Source organism: Schistocerca nitens, chromosome 4 (genome assembly GCF_023898315.1).
Source record: "Schistocerca nitens isolate TAMUIC-IGC-003100 chromosome 4, iqSchNite1.1, whole genome shotgun sequence".
NCBI lineage: Eukaryota > Metazoa > Arthropoda > Insecta > Orthoptera > Acrididae > Schistocerca > Schistocerca nitens.
Window position 1 is genome coordinate 922,727,859 of NC_064617.1, and position 19,449 is coordinate 922,747,307.

Genomic DNA, 19,449 nt, shown 5'->3' on the forward strand with positions numbered 1-19,449 from the left:
TAGATTTAAAATGGTGGTAGAGACATGGTTGAAAGAGAAAGCATTCTATAGCATAAGTGAATTCCAACATAATGAAAAAATATGATTCTCTATTATTATAAATGTGATTGTGATCAAAGAAACTGTAATTTATGTCATACAACCATACTGACCTTTTGTATAATCATATACCATATGTTAACTTTTGTGTAATCATTTGTTTGAACCACAATCTGTATAACTATGAAACTACTGACCTTATGTATAATCATTTGTATAACCATCTGACGATGCCTATACAACACAACAGTTGTCTACAGGCAAATAAATAAAAGTATCGTAGATGAAAAATTGCTCATAGCTCTTAAGGTATACATTTTTGACCCTGTGTTTACTGAGACTTTTGTGCTTTTAGTATCGTGTACTGTCAACTGTATGTGTTTACGCAGTTAATTATGATACACTCTGTATTAAGAGGTATGCAACACATGAAGAGTTGTGGATATGTGCGAGCTTTTACAGTCAGGTGACTTCTGGCAGTATGGTTGAAAGGGACAGAAGAGGGATGAAGGAAAAATACTGGCGAGCTTTAGGAAGTGTGGCGAGTCTTGAAAAAGTTGCGCAGAACTCCTGCTCAGGAGAGACTTACTGGACGGGATGAGAAGGAAAGACTGATTGTTGGGGATTGCACTGGATGAGATTTGAAAACCTGAGAGGCCAATTGTGGAAGATAAGGTAATAAGCAAGAGAGAGATTACTGACAAAACATTGTGCAAAAATTAATAAGAGCAGAAACCCAAGTACATTATATGTGATAGACATGAGGTGAGCAGGTGGGGGAGTGGAGAGTTCAGAAAATAAAAGATAGAGAAAATGAAAAGAGTGTGAAGAAAGAAATAGTTAATTGCAATCCCACTCCCACCTGAATAGTTCTGAGAAACTGGTATCGGGGGGGGGGGGGGGGGTGTACGGGTGAACCAGATGGTATGTGTGGTGAAAGAGGCCCGAGGTCATGCCTGTCATGCTATAGAGCATGCTCTGCAACAGAACATTGTGTATTATCAGTATACACGCTATGTCTGTGCCCGTTCTTGCTGACTGATAACTTGGTGCTAGTCATACCAGTGAAGAAGTCCAAACAGTGTTTAAGTAACAGTTCATACACAGAACACACCTTTTTACAGTTGGGTCCTCCGTCGATAGATTGTTTTATCAGCTACAGGGCCGTAACAGATGGTGGTAGGAGGGAACATAGGGCACAGTGGGAGCGGGCAATGGCGCAGGAGCCATAGAGTAGGAAAATGGATGCAGAAGAAGCATAGGATCTGACTAGGATATTGTGGATATTGAGGAGGGGGGGGGGGGGTTGGGGGGCAGCGAAAAGGTATTCTAAGTGTTATGTGCAAAATGTGAGACAGAATGGACCTTGTTTCGGGACAAGATGTTAGGGAGTCCAGCCTTGTCAAAGTAGCTGATTGATACATTCAAGATCAGGATAGTATTGATTGACAGGAGGTGTACTCCAGAGCTGTTTCTTTAAAGGGATCAGTGAGTATTGTACGTGATGACCCAGACAATATGCTTTTGATTTAGGCTGGTGGGTTAACAACATCCAGTGAAGGTTGAGGTGTGAGTAGTGGTGTATTGCTGTAAATAGTCTGATCCTGAAGAGATATGTTTGCCTTGAATTCCAAGGATGTGTGGGAGGAAAAATTCGGGGTTAAAAGGATGGCAACTGCCGAAATACCCTTAGCAGTGACAGTTGGGTCGACAGTTCAAACGGTGTGGTCTGTTGCCTGACAAATTTGTAGAAGTTCTGAAGCGAATGCCATAAAGTGCTCCCTTCAGTTTAGAAATTGAGTTGAACTCACGAGGGCTTCAGTCAGGGGAGTGCAGTAGATGGTATAGCACTTAGCAGCCCCACCAATCAAACAAATCAGTAACAGCTTGCACTGTACGTGCTTGAGCATTGTCCTGCAAATTGATGGTCCGGTCCTGCAGAAAGTGTCATCACTTCTGTCTCTAAGCTGGTTGTCAGTTGTGTTCCAAAAATGAACAGTATAGAGACAGAAGTGGTGACACTTTGTGCAGTACCTGACCATCATGTTGCATGACAATGCTCAAGCACATACTGTACAAGCTGTTATTGATTTGTTTGACTGATGTGGCAGCTAAGTGCTATACCATCTACTGCATTCCCCTGACTTAAGCCCTTGTGAGTTCAACTCGATTTATAAACTGAAGGAAACACTTCACGGCATTCACTTCAGAACTGCTACAGATTCGTCAGGCAATAGACCATGCCACTCGAACTGTCAACACAACTGGCACTGCTAAGAGTATCCTATAACTTCCACATCGCTGGCAACGGGTTATACACAGTGCTGGTGACTACTCTGATGGTCAGTAAAACTTTGAAACACCTATCTATTTTGTACAAGCTGTAAATAAATAGTTGCCACTATTAAAGTTCCAACCCTTGTATTTTACAAGTACAAACTGATGCAAGATAAGATAATATGAAACAGGAAACAGTTGATTGCTGTAGGTGTTGTGTCTGCAACGTGTTTCCAGGTACTCATGAATTTTCTTTTTGTGCAGTCTTGCTAAATGAGGTTCAGTGTTTCTTTCATAGTTGCGCAGTCACATTGGTTATCATCGGTCATTGCCATTTATGTAGTGTTGCTTTGGTCATTTCATGGTCAGTTCTGACACAGTTGAGGGAGTTCCACATTTTTCTTTGCAGATTCACTTCCGGGGCTTGAATGGTCAGATGTATTTTACGTTTCTTCTGTTGACCATGAATTGAAATCCACTGATTTCTCCAGTCTACTCTTAGTTTATATTCTCAGGCAAGTTAGCCACTGTTAACCCATATTGGTTCTCAATACTGAGTGCACAGTAATGGACAGTTTACACTAATTTGTATCCAGTGCCATGTTGCGTCTGAGTATGGGTTTTTCACTGGATTGAGTGACGTGTGCTCGTGCTAAAAGGAATTCAACCTGTTGACCGAAATGACAGGGAGACTTGCTTGTCCAACTTATATTTCCCAAGGTGGATATGTAGGATTGGAGGATGAGGAGGAGAATAAGCTTCTCAGAAAATAAAGATAACTTCTAAGTTTTATTTAGAATCTCAGTTACAGAAATGACTTCCCTAGCAGAAGTACCTTCACACTAGTAGCCAAGCCGTTATCAATAAGACAGTGATTGTTTATCACAGTTTTGTCTGGTTAATGAAACCCTCATATAAGTTCTAAGACCAGCAGAGTTCTGCAACTTTTATATTCCCAGCAAATCCAGATTGTAAATAGGGTCTGTATACTTCCTTTCCTTTTTTAGTGTGTTTCTTCTCCTCTTGTTTTGCTTTTGTATGTGAGGATTTGGAACTGTGTCTTTTAGCCGTTCTCCTTGTTCACTGTCCGTCTTCCTCCCTTCACCACATGTGTTCCTGTTTCTATGCATTTGGGCACTGATGACCATGCTGTTTAGCATCCAAAAACCTCAAACCACACACACACACACTAGTTCTGAACTAGAAGTATCAGTGGGGACAATAGGAGGTTGGTGCTTTTAGAGGAGCTAAATGTCAGAACCAAAGAAACATACTGCTTTTACTTAAACTGTTTTAGGGAAGAGACAGCAATTATAAATCAGGCTGATTGGATGATGCTTTGTATATGTGTGCTCCCAAAAGTCAGTCCAATTATTTATACTTTCTTCAATAACTAAGAGACCAAAAAGCTCAGAAAATGTACAGGTAGTTCCACATAATGTGAATAGCCTAATATTGCATTAACACTTCAATATGCTGAAACAATGTTTTTGACAAGTGGTAGTATGCCAAGGAATTTGCTACTTTCCTTCTCAGTTCTTGTGCTCCATCTTTAATGAACTTATCACCAATGGGACATTAAACCTCTAATCTTCCATTTCCAGGACTAATATTTTGCTATATCATCAGCAGTGCAACTTTTTTTATATCTAGTGCGATATTTAATCAACTGTGATTTCACAAATGGAACTACACATCTTATTTAGCAGCATTCTGAGAGCCACTGAAGATAGTTGCATTTTGCATCACAGGACTTTACTGGAAGAATGGTGTGAGAGGCCACTTACAAGGATGCAGGCACAAAGGGGATTCAAAAACTGTGTAGAAAAAAAAAATGTTTAAGAAGTAACCGAGATATAGATGTGAGTGGTCCTGCCTCTTGTGTCCATAACTTCTGTTATGAGGAGGCGGCTTTCCCTTAGTCCACAACTCTAAACACACTCTCTTGTCACAATATCACTACGTCCATGAAATAATGTGATTTATAAGGTGACAATACACATGGATCACACGCCACCACCTGCACATTTTGCTCATGTTCCACAATTGATTTCTTGCTGCTACTTCACTATGGTATTGTAACATCTCAGAGGTTGGCAAGGGGTGCTGAAAAAAATATGCTATTTGCCAGAAGGCTTCCAATATCTGCCAGCTGAGGAATGGAGGGAGACTTTTGAACTGCCATGGTATAATTAGAGTTCTTCGTAGTACACTGATGTGCAAAACTTAAGGATCAAAGTAACTTTCGCATGATGTGTCACTGCCAAGTAACATAGGCTTGATGAAGCTTGAACCATACATAGAAAACACTGCTACAGCATAGTACAGAAGGTAATTGAAAGACATACACAATGAGCTGAACAGAAATGGCACTTTTATTCTAAGACAATAATTACACTGATTTCACCATGATTTATGGTCCCCTGCCCTTTATAAAAGGAAGGAAATGGTTCTTTGTAGGGTATGTAATCACGATGGATGTCGAAGTATGCTCTGCAATGTGCTCCCATGCTGCCAACAAAGTTGGTAAGGAGTTCATGTGGTAGCATGTTCCATTCCTCCACCAGTGAAGTGGACAACTGCTTGGTGGTTGTTGGTACAAATGGACATACTGCAATACATCTCCCCAAAGCATACCACATATGCTTAATGTGATTTAAGTGCAAGGAACCAGCAAACTAAGCCACACACCAAATGCGAGGGTGGTTTGAAAAGTTCTTGGAATGGAATAGAAAAAAAGTTCTTAGATCACAGAAACATTTTTAATATTTCAATGTAATCTCCTTATAGATTAAACCACTTGGTCCAACGACATTCCAGTGCCTGATCCCATCTCGAAAATGAGTTTTCTCCAGGCCTGCAAAATAGTTGTTAACTCCGGCTATCAATTCTTCGTTTGAAATGAGTGTTCGTCCACCAAGAAAAATTTTCATTTTTGGGAGGAGATGGAAGTCCAACGGAGCCATATCAGATGAATAAGGTGGGTTTGGCAACAATTCAGTCCTTAGTTCATGTAATTTTGCCATGGCGATGCCACGTGTGCGGGCACTCATTGTCGTGATGGAAAATGACTTTCTTCCTTGCTAAAATTGGTCTTTTTTTGCATATCTTTTTTGCAAATTGTCCAGGAGGTTGGCATAGTATTTTCCAGTAATTGTTTACCCAGTGGGGAGATAATCTACAAACAGAATCCCCTTCGCATCCCAGAACACTGATGCCATGACCTTTCCTGCCAAAGGAATTGTCTTTGCTTTCTTTGGTGGCAGAGAATTAGTATATTTTTCCACTGCTTTGTCTCTAGGGTCTAGTAGTGCACCCAAGTTTAATCTGTGGTTACAAACCGGTGCAAAAAATCTTGTTCTTTTCTCCTAAAACAGGCCAAACATGGTTCTGATATGTCCATTCTCGTGCGTTTTAGATCCAGCGTCAAGAGTCGCAGCACCCATCTTGCAAATAGTTTTTTCATTTCTAATTCTTCACTTAAAATGTGATATCCCCTTTCAAATGAAATCTGGCAAGTGTGAGCAATTTCACGCACTTTCAATTGGTGATCCTCCATGACCATTTTGTGCACTTTTGCATTGATTTCTGGAGTAGTGGCACATCTCGGCTGACCACTGTGGATCATCATCTAAGCTCTCCCGACCAAATTTAAATTCATTTGTCCAGTTGGCAACAGTTGAATATGAAGGAGCAGAGTCCCCAGTGTATTCTGGAAATCGGCATGAATGTCCTTTGCTTTCATACCTTTCTTTACGAATCTCAATTTTTTCCATCTTCACAAATCACTATGCAGCAACAACAACAGAGCTGCATCACCGCCAGATCTCTCTTCCAGGAACAGTGACGTGGCATGTGTTTACAGGCAACAGTCCAATGAATATCACATGAACAACTCATTGCGCTAGCGCTGACCTCTCGTGGTGAGTCCAAGAACTTTTCAAACCACTCTCGTATCCTCATGTTTCAAGAGCTTCTCCACCTATTTAATTCTATGCAGTCATGCATTGTCATCCACAAAAATGAAGTCAGGGCTGCATACACCCCTGAAAAAATTGCACATGGGGAGGGTGCACAGTGCCATAGTAACATTGAGCATGTCTGAAGATTTGGAGATCAGTACACTCTTGCAATATAGTGCCTCACCTCACCACAATACTTGGGACACAAAAACAATTATGTTGGACAATGCTGAACGTGGCCTCATATGGCGAGAGGCGGGAACACATAATGAGCCCAAGAACATTGTTGGACATGATCATTGTGATTGTCAAGGTGTCATGCTTAGGGGGCTACTATGTTACATGGGCTACTGACCTCCAAATTTTTGAACACAGTACTCCTTCTCCATGTTCATCTTTTGAACAGCGAAGGTGGAGGAGCTCTTGGAACGAGAGGATACTAAGTGAATGCACTGACCTGCCTGTTCCCCTCAACTTAAATACCATTGAGTGGGTGTGGGATGTGTTGGGGAGACATATTGCAGCATGTCCACCTGCACCAATGACCGTCCAGCAATTGTGGAGGAATTAAATTGCCTACCACAAGAACTCCTTACCAACTTTGTGGCCAGCATGGGAGAAAGTTACAGAGCATGCATTGCTGCCCATGGTGATCACACACACTATTAAGAATCATGTCCCATCTTTTGTAATTTCCAGGGGCCATCATAAATCGTGGTGACTTCAGTGTAATTTTTGTCTTTGAATAAAAATGTAATTTCTGTTAGTCTCATTGTGTATTTATTTCAGTTATCTTCTGTACTATTTTGCAAATGTCATTTCTATGTATGGCTCATCGAGCTACATTACTTGGAAGTGACACATCACGTGAAAATTACTTTCGTCCTTAAGTTTTGCATACCAGTGTATCTAATAGAATAATTAGTGAATTGGAAAATTATCTAATGAATAATTAGTTAAATGGAAAATATGTATTACACTATTTCATCAGACTTTATTTACTTGTCAGAAATGCCTTAACTCTAAGATATGAATATCCAACTTATTTTGATGTCAAATATGCTAGGGTTTTTGATACAGATGAACTGCTTCCAAGATCCAGGTGATAGAACAGATGAATAGCATTGGCACAGCTTCCCTTTTCCATATTTTGTAGTTTATTTTCAGTGTGTGGGTTAAGAGATGATATTTTAACATTGAAATAGCTTAGAGGATATTTAAGACAATGTCAGTGTCTGCAGCAAATTGTGAACATATGTTCAGATGATAAAAAAATCTACTTAAAGTCAAGTATAAGTGAAAACGCATTTTCAGATTTAGCCATGTATCTTATCAACAGAATATGACTCAGCTGTTAAACTTGACCTCAGCAACATAATAAATGCAAGGGAATTAAAATTAAAATTATAGCTCTATTAATAACTACCCAAGCAATAAAATAAAAAATTCAGAACATGGTAAAAATTAAACATTCCTGTGAACCAAGAATCAAATCATTACTGCTGCCGTTTGTGTTTAAGTACAGAAGACATAACTTGAATCAATCTAATAATCTTCTCAAGTTAGTTGGGTCCAACGCCACAGTGCAGTGAACATGAATGGATGCCTTAGTTGTAAACAGTGTAACAGTCAAGGGAAGCCTACAGAACCAGGGTGATACAAGTAATGCAAATGGTATCACAATAAGGTCATCTGAAACGGAAACTATATTAAAATCTGACCCCACAAGTATTTAATAACAATTCCCTTTGCTCGTAGTGTTGGCACTTTCCCCTTTAGCACCATTATCTTAAAACTGTGAAATTAGTGTGTTCCCCGTTAAGAGTTAGCATTAAATTTTTGAAAGCTGAATTCCTGCCACTAAACCAGATACCAATTGAAACTTCCTGGCAGATTAAAACTGTGTGCCCGACTGAGACTCGAACTAAGATCTGCTCCAGACGAAGACGTTAGAGTACTCCGATGGCCGTAGCAATTGACAACGCCGAAGACAGCTGGGTTCTGCAGTTCCACCAGTGAGGGCGCTGCTGGCGGGCAGTGTGGTTCGTCTCTCCATATGATTTTGACGCATGCGCGGAATACTCACTGCATGCTATATATTACGGAATGGAGTGCGTCTTCGTCAGTCTTCGATGGCTCTCCTGAGGATGGCTGGCAGTTGTCCAGTCAAAATATCGTGGATGGAAGCTAACGACGACCGGCTGCAAGCCCGAAATCTTTTTGAATATTTAGTTCGCCAGGAAAATTTTAAATTTCACGTATCAACCAGTTCTTTTAGAATTTTCATTCCTGGTGAAATGAACTGATATGGTGGCTTGTCCACCGGAATATCATCTGTTACCTCTGTAGTGTACTAGGCCAACAATGTAATCCCTAATTCAGCAGTCAACACATCCAGAAACTGTTGGCAAATCTGTCTAAGCCTCTCTTTGTCTTCCGTCCTCAAGTGGTTTAAAGGATCAGTATTATCCCTCGTGGTGCCATCAATCTGTGCTACTTAATTGTTTCCATTTTCATGTTCTGTTTCCTATTATGAGCACAGACTTGTATGACATTATCCATTTTTTCCTGTCTAATCTGATTTCAATCTTACCTAAGCAATGAAGTCAGATCCCAATATACATGGGACAGCCAGGCCTTGCACTATCTTAACTGGATATTTTTGTGTGTATTGGCCAATTCTAATCTTAGCAGTAATCTGTCCTATTATTCCTATCATTGTTGTATTGGTGGCCGTGTATTTCTCCTTTTCTTGGCTAATTTATTTCCAATTGAAATGTACTTGGCTGTCCCTGCACCACTGTTCATCAATGATCGTGACATCACTCCGTGAATTCAACAGTGCACCTATTGATTCTTTATTGACTGAAATCCAAATGAATGGTAACCTACTTGTGTCCCTATTTGTTATCCCCTGAATTCCTGTTCGTGGGGTTGCCTTATTTTTTTATTACCAGCACCATGCACCCACTGTCAGTCTTCCTTTTCCAGGTTGTGGTTAGCCTTGCACTCTTACCAATAAGATGACCTCCTTTCCCATAATGCCAACACTATTTCCATGACCCTGTTTGGTTTGTCCTGTACTATTACCCTACTCTGTGTGCACAATCTCAGCTAATATGGCCATTCCTACCTGTGTAAAGCACTTTAACTGTTCCTGACTATGCTGCAGTGTGTGTTGCTTTTCCCCACCTTCCATCAAAATATTGTATCACTGGCATATGATATATGGTTCTATTCAATTATTTGAAAGTTAATAAGCTTAGTATCAAATACTGCTCTCTGCCTCTCAGCAGTGATAAATCCATCTGATAGATGCTGTGCAATATCTACTTCCATATGTAGTAAAAACAATACTCTTGCTTTTTCAAATTCTGTCAACATCATTCCTAATACCTTCTGTTGTTCCTTGTTCCCTACTGTATCTTTTGAAAAACAGTTCTTGCAATGCCCTCTGTACCTTCTCTACAAAGTCCTGCTCATAATTCACTGATGCTCTGCACTTGCTCTATCACCATTATCATCCATTCTGCTAACGAACTTTTTACAGTGCTTGCCCCTACATGTGGCACATTGTATATGGATATGTTGTTGTTGTTGTTGTTGTGGTCTTCAGTCCAAAGACTGGTTTGATGCAGCTCTTCATGCTACTCTATCCTGTGCAAGCCTCTTCATCTCCAAATAGCTAATGCAACCTACATCTTTCTGAATCTGCTTACTGTATTCATCTCTCGGTCTCACTCTACGATGTTTACCTCCCACACGTCCTCCAGTACAAAACTGGTGATCCCTTGATGCCTCAGAAAGTGTCCTATTAACCGATCCCTTCTTCTAGTTAGGTTGTACCAAAAATTTCTCTTCGTTCTGATTCTACTCAGTACCTCCTCATTGGTTATGTGATCTATCCATCTAATCTTCAGCATTCTTCTGTAGCACTACATTTCAAATGCTTCTATTCTTTTCTTGTCTAAACTGTTTATTGTCAGTGTTGCACTTCCATACAAGGCTACACCCCATACAAATACTTTCAGAAAAGACTTCCTGACACTTAAATCTATACTCAATGTTAACAAATTTCTCCTCTTCAGAAACGCTTTTCTTGCCATTGCCAGTCTGCATTTTATATCCTCCCTAATTTGACCATCATCAGTTATTGGTAGTTATTTGGGTATACACATTCCTTTTATGCCATCTTGTAATTGTGTTATTACCTCTAAGAACTGAACATGCTATGTGTCCGTTTCACTAGCTTTAACACTGCTGATTTGCTTTTGCTTACTAGACTATTCATCTAATGATGGGACATCTCTATTATGCCGCACTGCAAATCATGACAGTCACTGCCCCTGCGCATGTTAAATAGTTCACTCTTTGTGTGTGTGTGTGTGTGTGTGTGTGTTCCACTCTAGCCTGTGGTCTCTTACTATGGCCAGCCATGGGACTGAGGTGAGTCTTGAAGTAACACTTAATTTTGTAACATTTCAGTAAGCACCATGCGAATAGAAGTCGTGGCCCAACGTACCTTTTGTTTCCTTCATTTTAATATTAACAGGTTGGCTCATATTCGTTTTTAAAGTTTGGATTAATTCATCTATACCATTCTGTTGTGATGATTTTCCCTTTGCACATCAATTCCTAATTTAATTCATCTTTCCTCAGGTAAACTGGGTCCTTTACAGTTGCAGTCGCCCTGGTGAAAAACAACAAAAAACAAGTGTGTATGTATTACGGGAACTGGCTCCAGTAACTGCAGAGTAGCCTTTTAAAACATTTATTAAATATCTAAGAAATTAAATAAAAATTCTAAGCAGTAAAACCAACAGAAAAATGCTCCTTTCCGAGTTAAAAAATTGCGAAGATGCTCCTGTTTATTGAAAAGACTCTGACTCCAAAAGTGGGGTGCCAATTGTCTCATCCTACCTTGCTTAGCACGTTTAAAAAATTTGGTATGCAAACATAATCATGCTTTTTTTAACATGTGGCTCACCTCAAACTCCCACAAGATCCCCTAACTATAACTATTTCACACCCACTAGTCCAACACTGTAAGTCACTCATATCCATCTATTCTGTTCCCCTTTCTCACTCACTCATTCAGCCCAGTTTGTTGTCATAATCTCTTTGTGTCTCTCTGTCATTGTCTCCTGTGTCACAGCCACAGTGCCCTTCATTCAGCCCTACTACAACAGTTTCCTCTCACTGTCACTTTCTCCCTCTTGCTCTCTCTCTTACTGCTGGTATCTCATTCCATCCTTCCTACTGCTGGTGCCTGCTCTCGCTGTCACTAACTCCCTCTTCCTCATTGTTGTCATATACTTTGCCTCTCATTATCATGGACTCTCACCCACTTTAACTTTCTCTTTTTCTCTTCCTCCCTCCCCCTCCTCTTGGCACTGTCTCCTCCTCTCTTTTTCTCAGCACTATTCCATCATTGTCAACTATGTTCCATTGCCAGTGCATCCCGCTCTTTCTCTCATCCTTCCATTGTTCCCATCATTCTTTCTATAATGAAACCACTGTCTGCTATTTTCCAGTATTTATTACTGAATTAACCAACAATCTAAAACGTAAGCTATATTAACAGTTACAACATTCATCAAATAACAAAATCTTAAAGGGAATTGGCAGTGCTAGATTTCAGCTTGTAGGCACAGTTCTTAATAGCCCCTTGCAGCACAGTAGCAAACAATTTCACAAAAGAGCCAATAGAAGATCAGGTGAACTCATTCAGCTTCATTACTAACAAAGTGAGTTTATCTACATCCAAGTCCTTGTGTGCACGCATGCACTGACCCCTACAAACTAGCATAATACAAGGTCATACAGGGATTAAACCTACTGTCTGAAGGCATTTACAACAAACACTGATGCACTTAATTAATGGCAACCTGCCTCGTAACACAAATTACATGCAGTGGCCCTTGCATCAATTAGAATGCACAGATCATCTAACAAGATGAGAAACAGCCATAATGTTCACCAAAACCTTCACGCATACTGTTTCCACTGCATGTTCAGCTGCACTTCTCAGTTGTCAGTATCAGAGCTTTAAACTATTAGCTTTAGTATGTCAATTGGCCAGACTATCAGATTTAGATTTTAGCTATACAAAATGCTTCCAACACATACAGCATACCAGCTGTCAACCAACATCTTATGATACCCTTTTAACATCTGTCTATCATGTCAAACCAGTCGCTGCTGCTGGTTGCGTGTTTCTCTGACAGCTCATTTCAACTGGCTCTTTGTATATCTCCTCCTGCTACCCACCCCCCCCACTCCCCCCGCCCCCACCCCCTCAGTGGCACTTGTCTTTGGCCAGCCCACACACCATGAGGATGTGCCAATCCTCCAACACAAGTAAATATGTGACAACTTAGGCACAGCTCATTTGTAATATGCGTTATTAAAAGTTTAGGAGGAACAATAAAAATCTTACGTTTATTACACATCATAGATGTTGTACAGTAGTTGCCATAAACAATAACATGTAAATCTGGCCTTCCTTTAAATATTTTTTAGAAAGGCTATTCAACTTGTAATTTATTTAGTACATTGATTAATTTGTTGTGAGAAATATTTTATAGCAATGTAGTACATTCAAGTAACATTTTTCAGCTATGCTCAATTTTTGCTAAACCTATGTACAAAATTAGTTAAATTTGCACAAAAAATGGAGTAATGTAGTTTTTGGGGGTCAGCATTTTCAGCCTTTTCCAACTGTCCTTCTTTCCTCCATAAAGAAGGAACATTTAGTATAAGAATTTTGATAGTTAGGATTAATATTTTTCATTTTAAGTGTTAAATGTTCGCAGCACCAGGAATTTCTTCTCCCGAAAGTATCTGGTGGCCAGCCAGTCTATCCTGTTGTAATTTTAACAGGTTATAATGGTATAATGGCTTTTAATGTTTACAGTAAACTTCTTTCAAAACATACTGCAAATGTTGTAAATGAAATGGCTAAGACTTCCAGCACAGTGCAGTTTCTGTCTCTTTATCCTGTGTTACAAGTATAAAAGCAAGTGAATCTACACCATGGTTGCAGTTGTGGACACCATAGCACATTGCCCCCATTTTTACTGCAAACTTGAAGAAGAATTAGACCACTGTACTCATATTCTCAGACAGTCTAGAATCTTCAAGAAGTAGGTAATAGAAAACAATGTAGCATTTGCATGGCTGGGAGACTGGTAAGGTTGGTTCACTACCCAAATACTGCAGTTTCCATATCTGATTTTTACACCTTTCATCTTTGGCAGCTTTAACTAATCACTCATTGTGGGCCATTTTCTTGTTGGTTGTCATCTTGCTCACAATCTTATGTACACACACTACCTGTTTTTGCTCTTGTATTTCCATCCTTTTTCCTCATCAGAATGCCTTCCTCGGGCTTTAAACTTCTTGCGTCAGTGGTTTGCTACCTTAATTCTTCCTTTTCCTAACATATTGTAATGATTGTTTTATTGAAACTAATTCTATTGCCCTCATTGTTGTGTTGCATCCTTCTGTAGTTTGATCACCATTTCATAGCACTGTTGAAGACTGGAGGTATTTGCTACCTCACATCAGTTTTTGTCACTTGTCTGCTGCCAATGTGCACAGTCTGTACAACCTTTGGAAAAATGAAATATTTGCAGTGCATATTGCACTGAATCATTATGTTTGATCAAAACTATGTGCCAAAATGAGATTTGAAACTGGATTTTTGTGTACTGTTACATCACTATATGTTTATGGACTTTTGAAATATTGGCCAGAGATAGTAAGTCGGTTATTTGCTTTTTCCATGAACTGTAATTGTGCTCTGTCAATGTGCTGTGGAACTTGTCAGTTAATTTGTCAGTATAATACACTTTCACATTGAAAAAATATGGCTGCATGCCTACTATGTATTGGTCTTAATCTGCATTAGTTATTTTAGTTAACACTCGAACAGACACTTATAATATCAAAGTGTCACAAATTCTTCTGTTGAGTACCAGGTGTGATTATTAATATATTATACGTGACAAGTTAAAATTTTGTGCTACAGTTGGATTCGAACCCTGATCCCATCCAAATTTGGGTAATGTGCTACCAATTGCATAATCTGATGACAAGCAGGCTCTATAAGCAATGACTGTAAAGTATAGTAACAATCAAGTATGACTAAATGATCTACACATCAGAGGCTGCTACGAAGGTAGCTGACTGTGTGTGGGCTGCACACAGTGGTTTTTTAGATTAGATGACTCTCCATCCAATCCAGATAACGATACCTGTAGGAAACCCAGAAATATCAGTGTTAGATCGAAAGAAATGCCTCCCATAGGTGAGAGTATTAAAATCCTAATGGTAAACTGCTGAAGCATTCGCAACAAAGTGCTAGAGTTTCAATCGCTTGTGAAAAACAGTGAAGCTCATGTAATATTAGGTACATAAAGGTGGTTGAAATCTGAAATTGATAGCAGTGAGATTTTTGGGGTAAATTTAATGTTTATTGAAAGGATAGGCAAATGGGAAATGGAGGTGGTGCATTTCTCGCAGTAGACGAGAAACTCAGATCCACTAAGGTAGAAATTGAAGCTGCATGTGAGATTGTGTGGGCCAGACTCAGTATCACGGGTGGCACAAAATGATGATTAGATCTTTTATCGCATACCTTACTTATTTTCTGATGTAACCAAAAACTAGAGAGAAAACCTCAGTTCACTTGTACATAAGTTCTCCAGTCATAATGTAATCATCGGTGGAGAATTAACTCATCCAACATTAAAGTTTTGTTAGTGGTGTCCGTGATAAGACATCTTGTGAAAATTTGTAAAATGCCTTCTTAAAAACTGCGTTGAACAAATAGTTAGGAACCCCACTCATAAAGGAAATATATTGAACTTAATGGCAACAAATAGGCCTAATGTCTTTGAGGATGTCCATATCGACATTGGTATCAGTGACCATGATGAGGTTGTGGCAACAATAATTGCCAAACTTCCTGGCAGATTAAAACTGTGTGCCGGACTGAGACTCGAACTAGGGACCTTTGCCTTTCGCGGGCAAGTGCTCTACCATCTGAGTTACCCAAGCACGACTCAGTCCCCGTCCTCACAGCTTCAGTTCTGCCAGTATCTCGTCACCTATCTTCCAAACTTCACAGAAGCTCTCCTGCTAACCTTGCAGAACTAGCACTCCTGGAAGAAAGGATCCCCCAAGCTGTGGCTAAGCCATGTCTCTGCTATATCCTTTCTTCCAGGAGTGCTAGTTCTGCAAGGTTCGCAGGAGAGCTTCTGTGAAGTTTGGAAGATGGGAGACGAGATACTGGCAGAACTGAAGCTGTGAGGACGGGGAGTGAGTCGTGCTTGGGTAGCTCAGATGGTAGAAAAACTAAAACAAGCAGAAAAATATGTGTGATCAGTAAACTTGATAAGACATCAGGTGTATCATATCTCAGGGAGGAACTCGAACTCGAAACTTTCAGCACAGGTCAGGAGCATGGAGAGGAACTCTTGACTCAAGTTTAAAAGAATAGTTGACCCCACACTGAATAGGTATGTACCTAGTAGAACAGTTCATAATGGGAGGGAACCTCCATTGTATATGAAGCTGGTATCTTGCAACTCCTGAAGAATGAAATTACAATGAAATCAGACCTTTAGCTGCTTAGAGGCATTGATAAATATCAACGGGGGCAGTCGAAAAATGTGCCCCCCCGACTGGGACTCAAACCCAGGACCTCCTGTTTAAATGACAAACACTCTACCCAACTGAGCCACCGAGGACACAGAGGACAGTGTGGCTGCAGGGACTTATCTCTGGCGCGCTCCTCGTGAGACCCACGCTTTCCAACTTTCTGTCCACACACTACATTTGTAGTGCCCCTGTCCACCATACTCATTACTCGCGGCAGTCAATCTACTGATTCCCGTAAGAGTTCGGGCAATCTGAGTGCATCCACACTGAAGAAGATCATTGGCCGGTAAGCCTTATCTATATGAAGATGATATCTGTTTTTTAGGATATATCAGAAAAAACAGATACCATCTTCATATAGACGAGGCTTACCGCCAATGATCTTCTGCAATGGGGCTGCACATAAGTAAAAAATGTCTAGGAAACATGGGACCTAAACTGCATACCTTAAGGGCTATGAGCACTTGTTCACCTTCACTAGTGTAAAGTACATCTCTTATACTGAAAAAGTGCTCGTAGCTTGTAAGGTATGCATTTTAGAGATCATGTTTACTAGTTTTTTGTTTTAATCTATACTACCTTCCAGTAAAAGAGATTTGTTTCATAGTATTGAAGATAAAGAAGTGCCCATATCTCTTAAGATACGTGCTTTAGAGCCGTTGTATACTAGATGCTTTCTTCTTATTTTGTTGTAAGGAACCTGTTCCTAAAGTTTGTTGAAATTTTTTGGGACACCGTGTATGTATTACAGATATATGCTATGAGAGGTATGGGATTTAACCCAAGTATTTGGAGGATCATATTCTGGTGGTGAGGTACTTTGTGCTACATATGCTCCTCCCTTTCCCACCCTTATATTGGTGGTAAGCTAGGACAACCCACCTCGAATCAAACACCACTGCACTAACATCATTAGTTACTTCAGCTATGTAAGCTGGTCATCTGTTTCAAATGCTTTCTATTTTCCTCCTTTTGCTTCATTCACTACATTACTACACTTTTGTTAATATCTCTTTAATGGAATATTGTAACAAATAGAATAATATTTTAGTTGTTCTGTTTTACAAGGCAGTTCTACTATCATTCAAGTTGTATTTCATATTTTTGTAGTATCAGTAGTCTTATAAGAAACACCACTCCATCTACAGGCCACAAGTGGCCCATCGGGACCATCTGACTGCCGTGTCATCCTCCAGGGAGGATGCGGATAGGAGGGGCATTGGGTCAGCACACCGCTCTCCCGGTCGTCATGATGGTATTCTTGACCGAAGCCACTACTATTCGGTCGAGTAGCTCCTCAATTGGCATCATGAGGCTGAGTGCATCCCAAACAATGGCAACAGCGCATGGCGGCCTGGATGATCACCCATCCAAGTGACGACCAGGCCCGACAGCGCTTCGGTGATCTCACGGGAACCGGTGTATCCACTGCGCAGAGTGAAAATTTCATCCTGGAAACATCTTCCCAGCTGTGGCTAGGCCATGTTTCTGCAGTATCCTTTCTTTCGGGAGAGCTAGTTCTGCTAAGTTTTCAAAAGAGCCTCTGTGAATTCAGAATGTAGGAGCCGAGGTACTGGAAGAACTGAAACTGTGAGGACAGATTGCGAGTCGTGCTTGGGTAGCTCAGTTGGTAGAGCGCTTGCCTGTGAAAGGCAAAGGTCTCAAGTTCAAGTCTTGGTCCAGCACACAGTTTTAATGCTTCAGGAAATTTCATATTGGTGCACACTCTGCTGCAGAGTGAAAATTTAATTGTGGAAAGATGAAATGAGTTAAGCAAAAATTGATCATTGTGCAGTAGTGTTTATGTCTAATAACAGAATGATTTATAGTTCATCTGTTAATATGCAACACATTATATACATTCTTATTTTCTTCTGATGCTTGGTGGTTTGTTACAGGTGCTGTTTATAGATTGTTTCTCCATAAAACACCTGAGGTGTGAAGAATGAGCCAAAAATGTTACTTAAGAAAGAGAAGGTGCCAAGGCAGAACTACTTATAGTTATGGGGCAACTGGTTTAATTTAATAATGTAGAAATGAAGTTTACTGATACCATTATATTGCCAAATGTAGCGTAGCTCACATTTTAGAAAGATTTATCTAGTGCCTTATTTTGTATCATACTTTAAGAAACTAGTCATGTTGAATGTATCAGATTAACTATGTTGTAATTTACTTGTTTGTAATTTACAATTTTGAAGAACAGATGCTTGTCATATTAGCCAAAGAACACAGTTTATTTTAATTCTGTACTGAATTTTTACTTTTAAATGTTATTTATACAAAGCTTTTGCTATTTTTATGCCATATCATCTCCTCCTTAGAGGTGTAAAGCTAAACCAAATGTGCCAGTACCAAACACCAATGAGTTTAGAAATTAAGAATTTCAGTGATATCAAACAAGTGCTTTAAGTGTGTCAGTTATATCTACAGGTACAAAACTGCATGCATAGCATACTATTCTTGTACTTCCTGCTTGGCAGTCAATGTGTGTGTTGTAAAAGTTACAATTGTATATTCAATACCCACCAGAGCAATAAAATGTGACAAGCTGCACAGGCACAAGTAGCCATATTGTTCCTAAAAATAATCTGAGAGGAAAATTTTTATTCTATTGCCACATTGAAAAACTGAGAATCTCATTAAACTGGCAATCTGCATTCTTTTTGTGACATTTTGCTTGATTACTGTGTTTGTTATCTTCTCTGTAAGCCACAATACAAGACACTCTGCCAGCAGTTCTTGTTATAATTTTTGTGCAGTTTAAGATTTTGAATTGTCATGGGTAAATTGATTAAGATGAACATGAAGAAAGAAAAAGGCAAGAAACGAAACAAGAATCACAAATGCCAATATTGCAGAAAGAACTTCGCAGCAGCAGGTGATTTAACAAAGCATTTGAGAACTCACACAGGAGAGAGACCTTATGAGTGTGCAGACTGTGGTGCACGGTTTGCACAGGGTGGTGGTTTGAAGAACCATATTGTGGCCAAACATACATATCCTGAACCATTTACTTGCCACCACTGTGGACGGACATTTCCCATCAAGGAACGCTTAAGGCTGCATCTGCGTACACACACTGGTGAGCGACCATATGCCTGTCCACAGTGTCCACGCCGCTTTGCTCGTGGGGGCCAGCTGCTGCAACATACCATAACCCATACAGGTGATAAACCATACCATTGCACACGTTGCCCAAGGCAATTTGCCTCCCAAAAGAATCTCAGTATGCATCTGAAACGACATGATGGGACACGTGATCAGACATGTGAAATTTGTGGCAAATCATTTGTTCGGCGTGATAGTCTCATGAAACATGTTGCTTGTATCCACAGTGGAATCCGTGCTTTCCGTTGTGACATCTGTGGAAAAGAGTTGAAAGGTCATATTGTCCAGCATTTACGTATCCACATGAGTGAAAAGCCATTCAGCTGTAAGACATGTGGAATGGCATTCACACAAGCCTCTCATTTAAAGGTTAGTTTTTCTTCAATGAAATATA

The 19,449-nt window shown here is 39.9% G+C and overlaps 1 protein-coding gene across 9 annotated transcripts in view; it reads left to right on the top strand.

The window, feature by feature from the left end:
* LOC126253545 (zinc finger protein OZF-like) overlaps window positions 1–19,449 on the top strand; it is a 56,451-nt gene that overhangs the window by 4,539 nt on the left and 32,463 nt on the right. For 2 of the 9 annotated variants that reach the window (XM_049954943.1, XM_049954941.1), the window contains 2 exons: window positions 10,938–10,996; window positions 17,843–19,424. In XM_049954943.1, the coding sequence (XP_049810900.1) occupies window positions 18,726–19,424 (699 nt within the window). In that variant the 5' untranslated portion in view covers window positions 10,938–10,996; window positions 17,843–18,725. Of the gene's footprint in view, window positions 1–8,171; window positions 8,321–10,937; window positions 10,997–17,842; window positions 19,425–19,449 lie in introns of those variants that run through there. The other 7 variants (XM_049954946.1, XM_049954940.1, XM_049954945.1 and 4 more) reach the window with 6 other exon arrangements.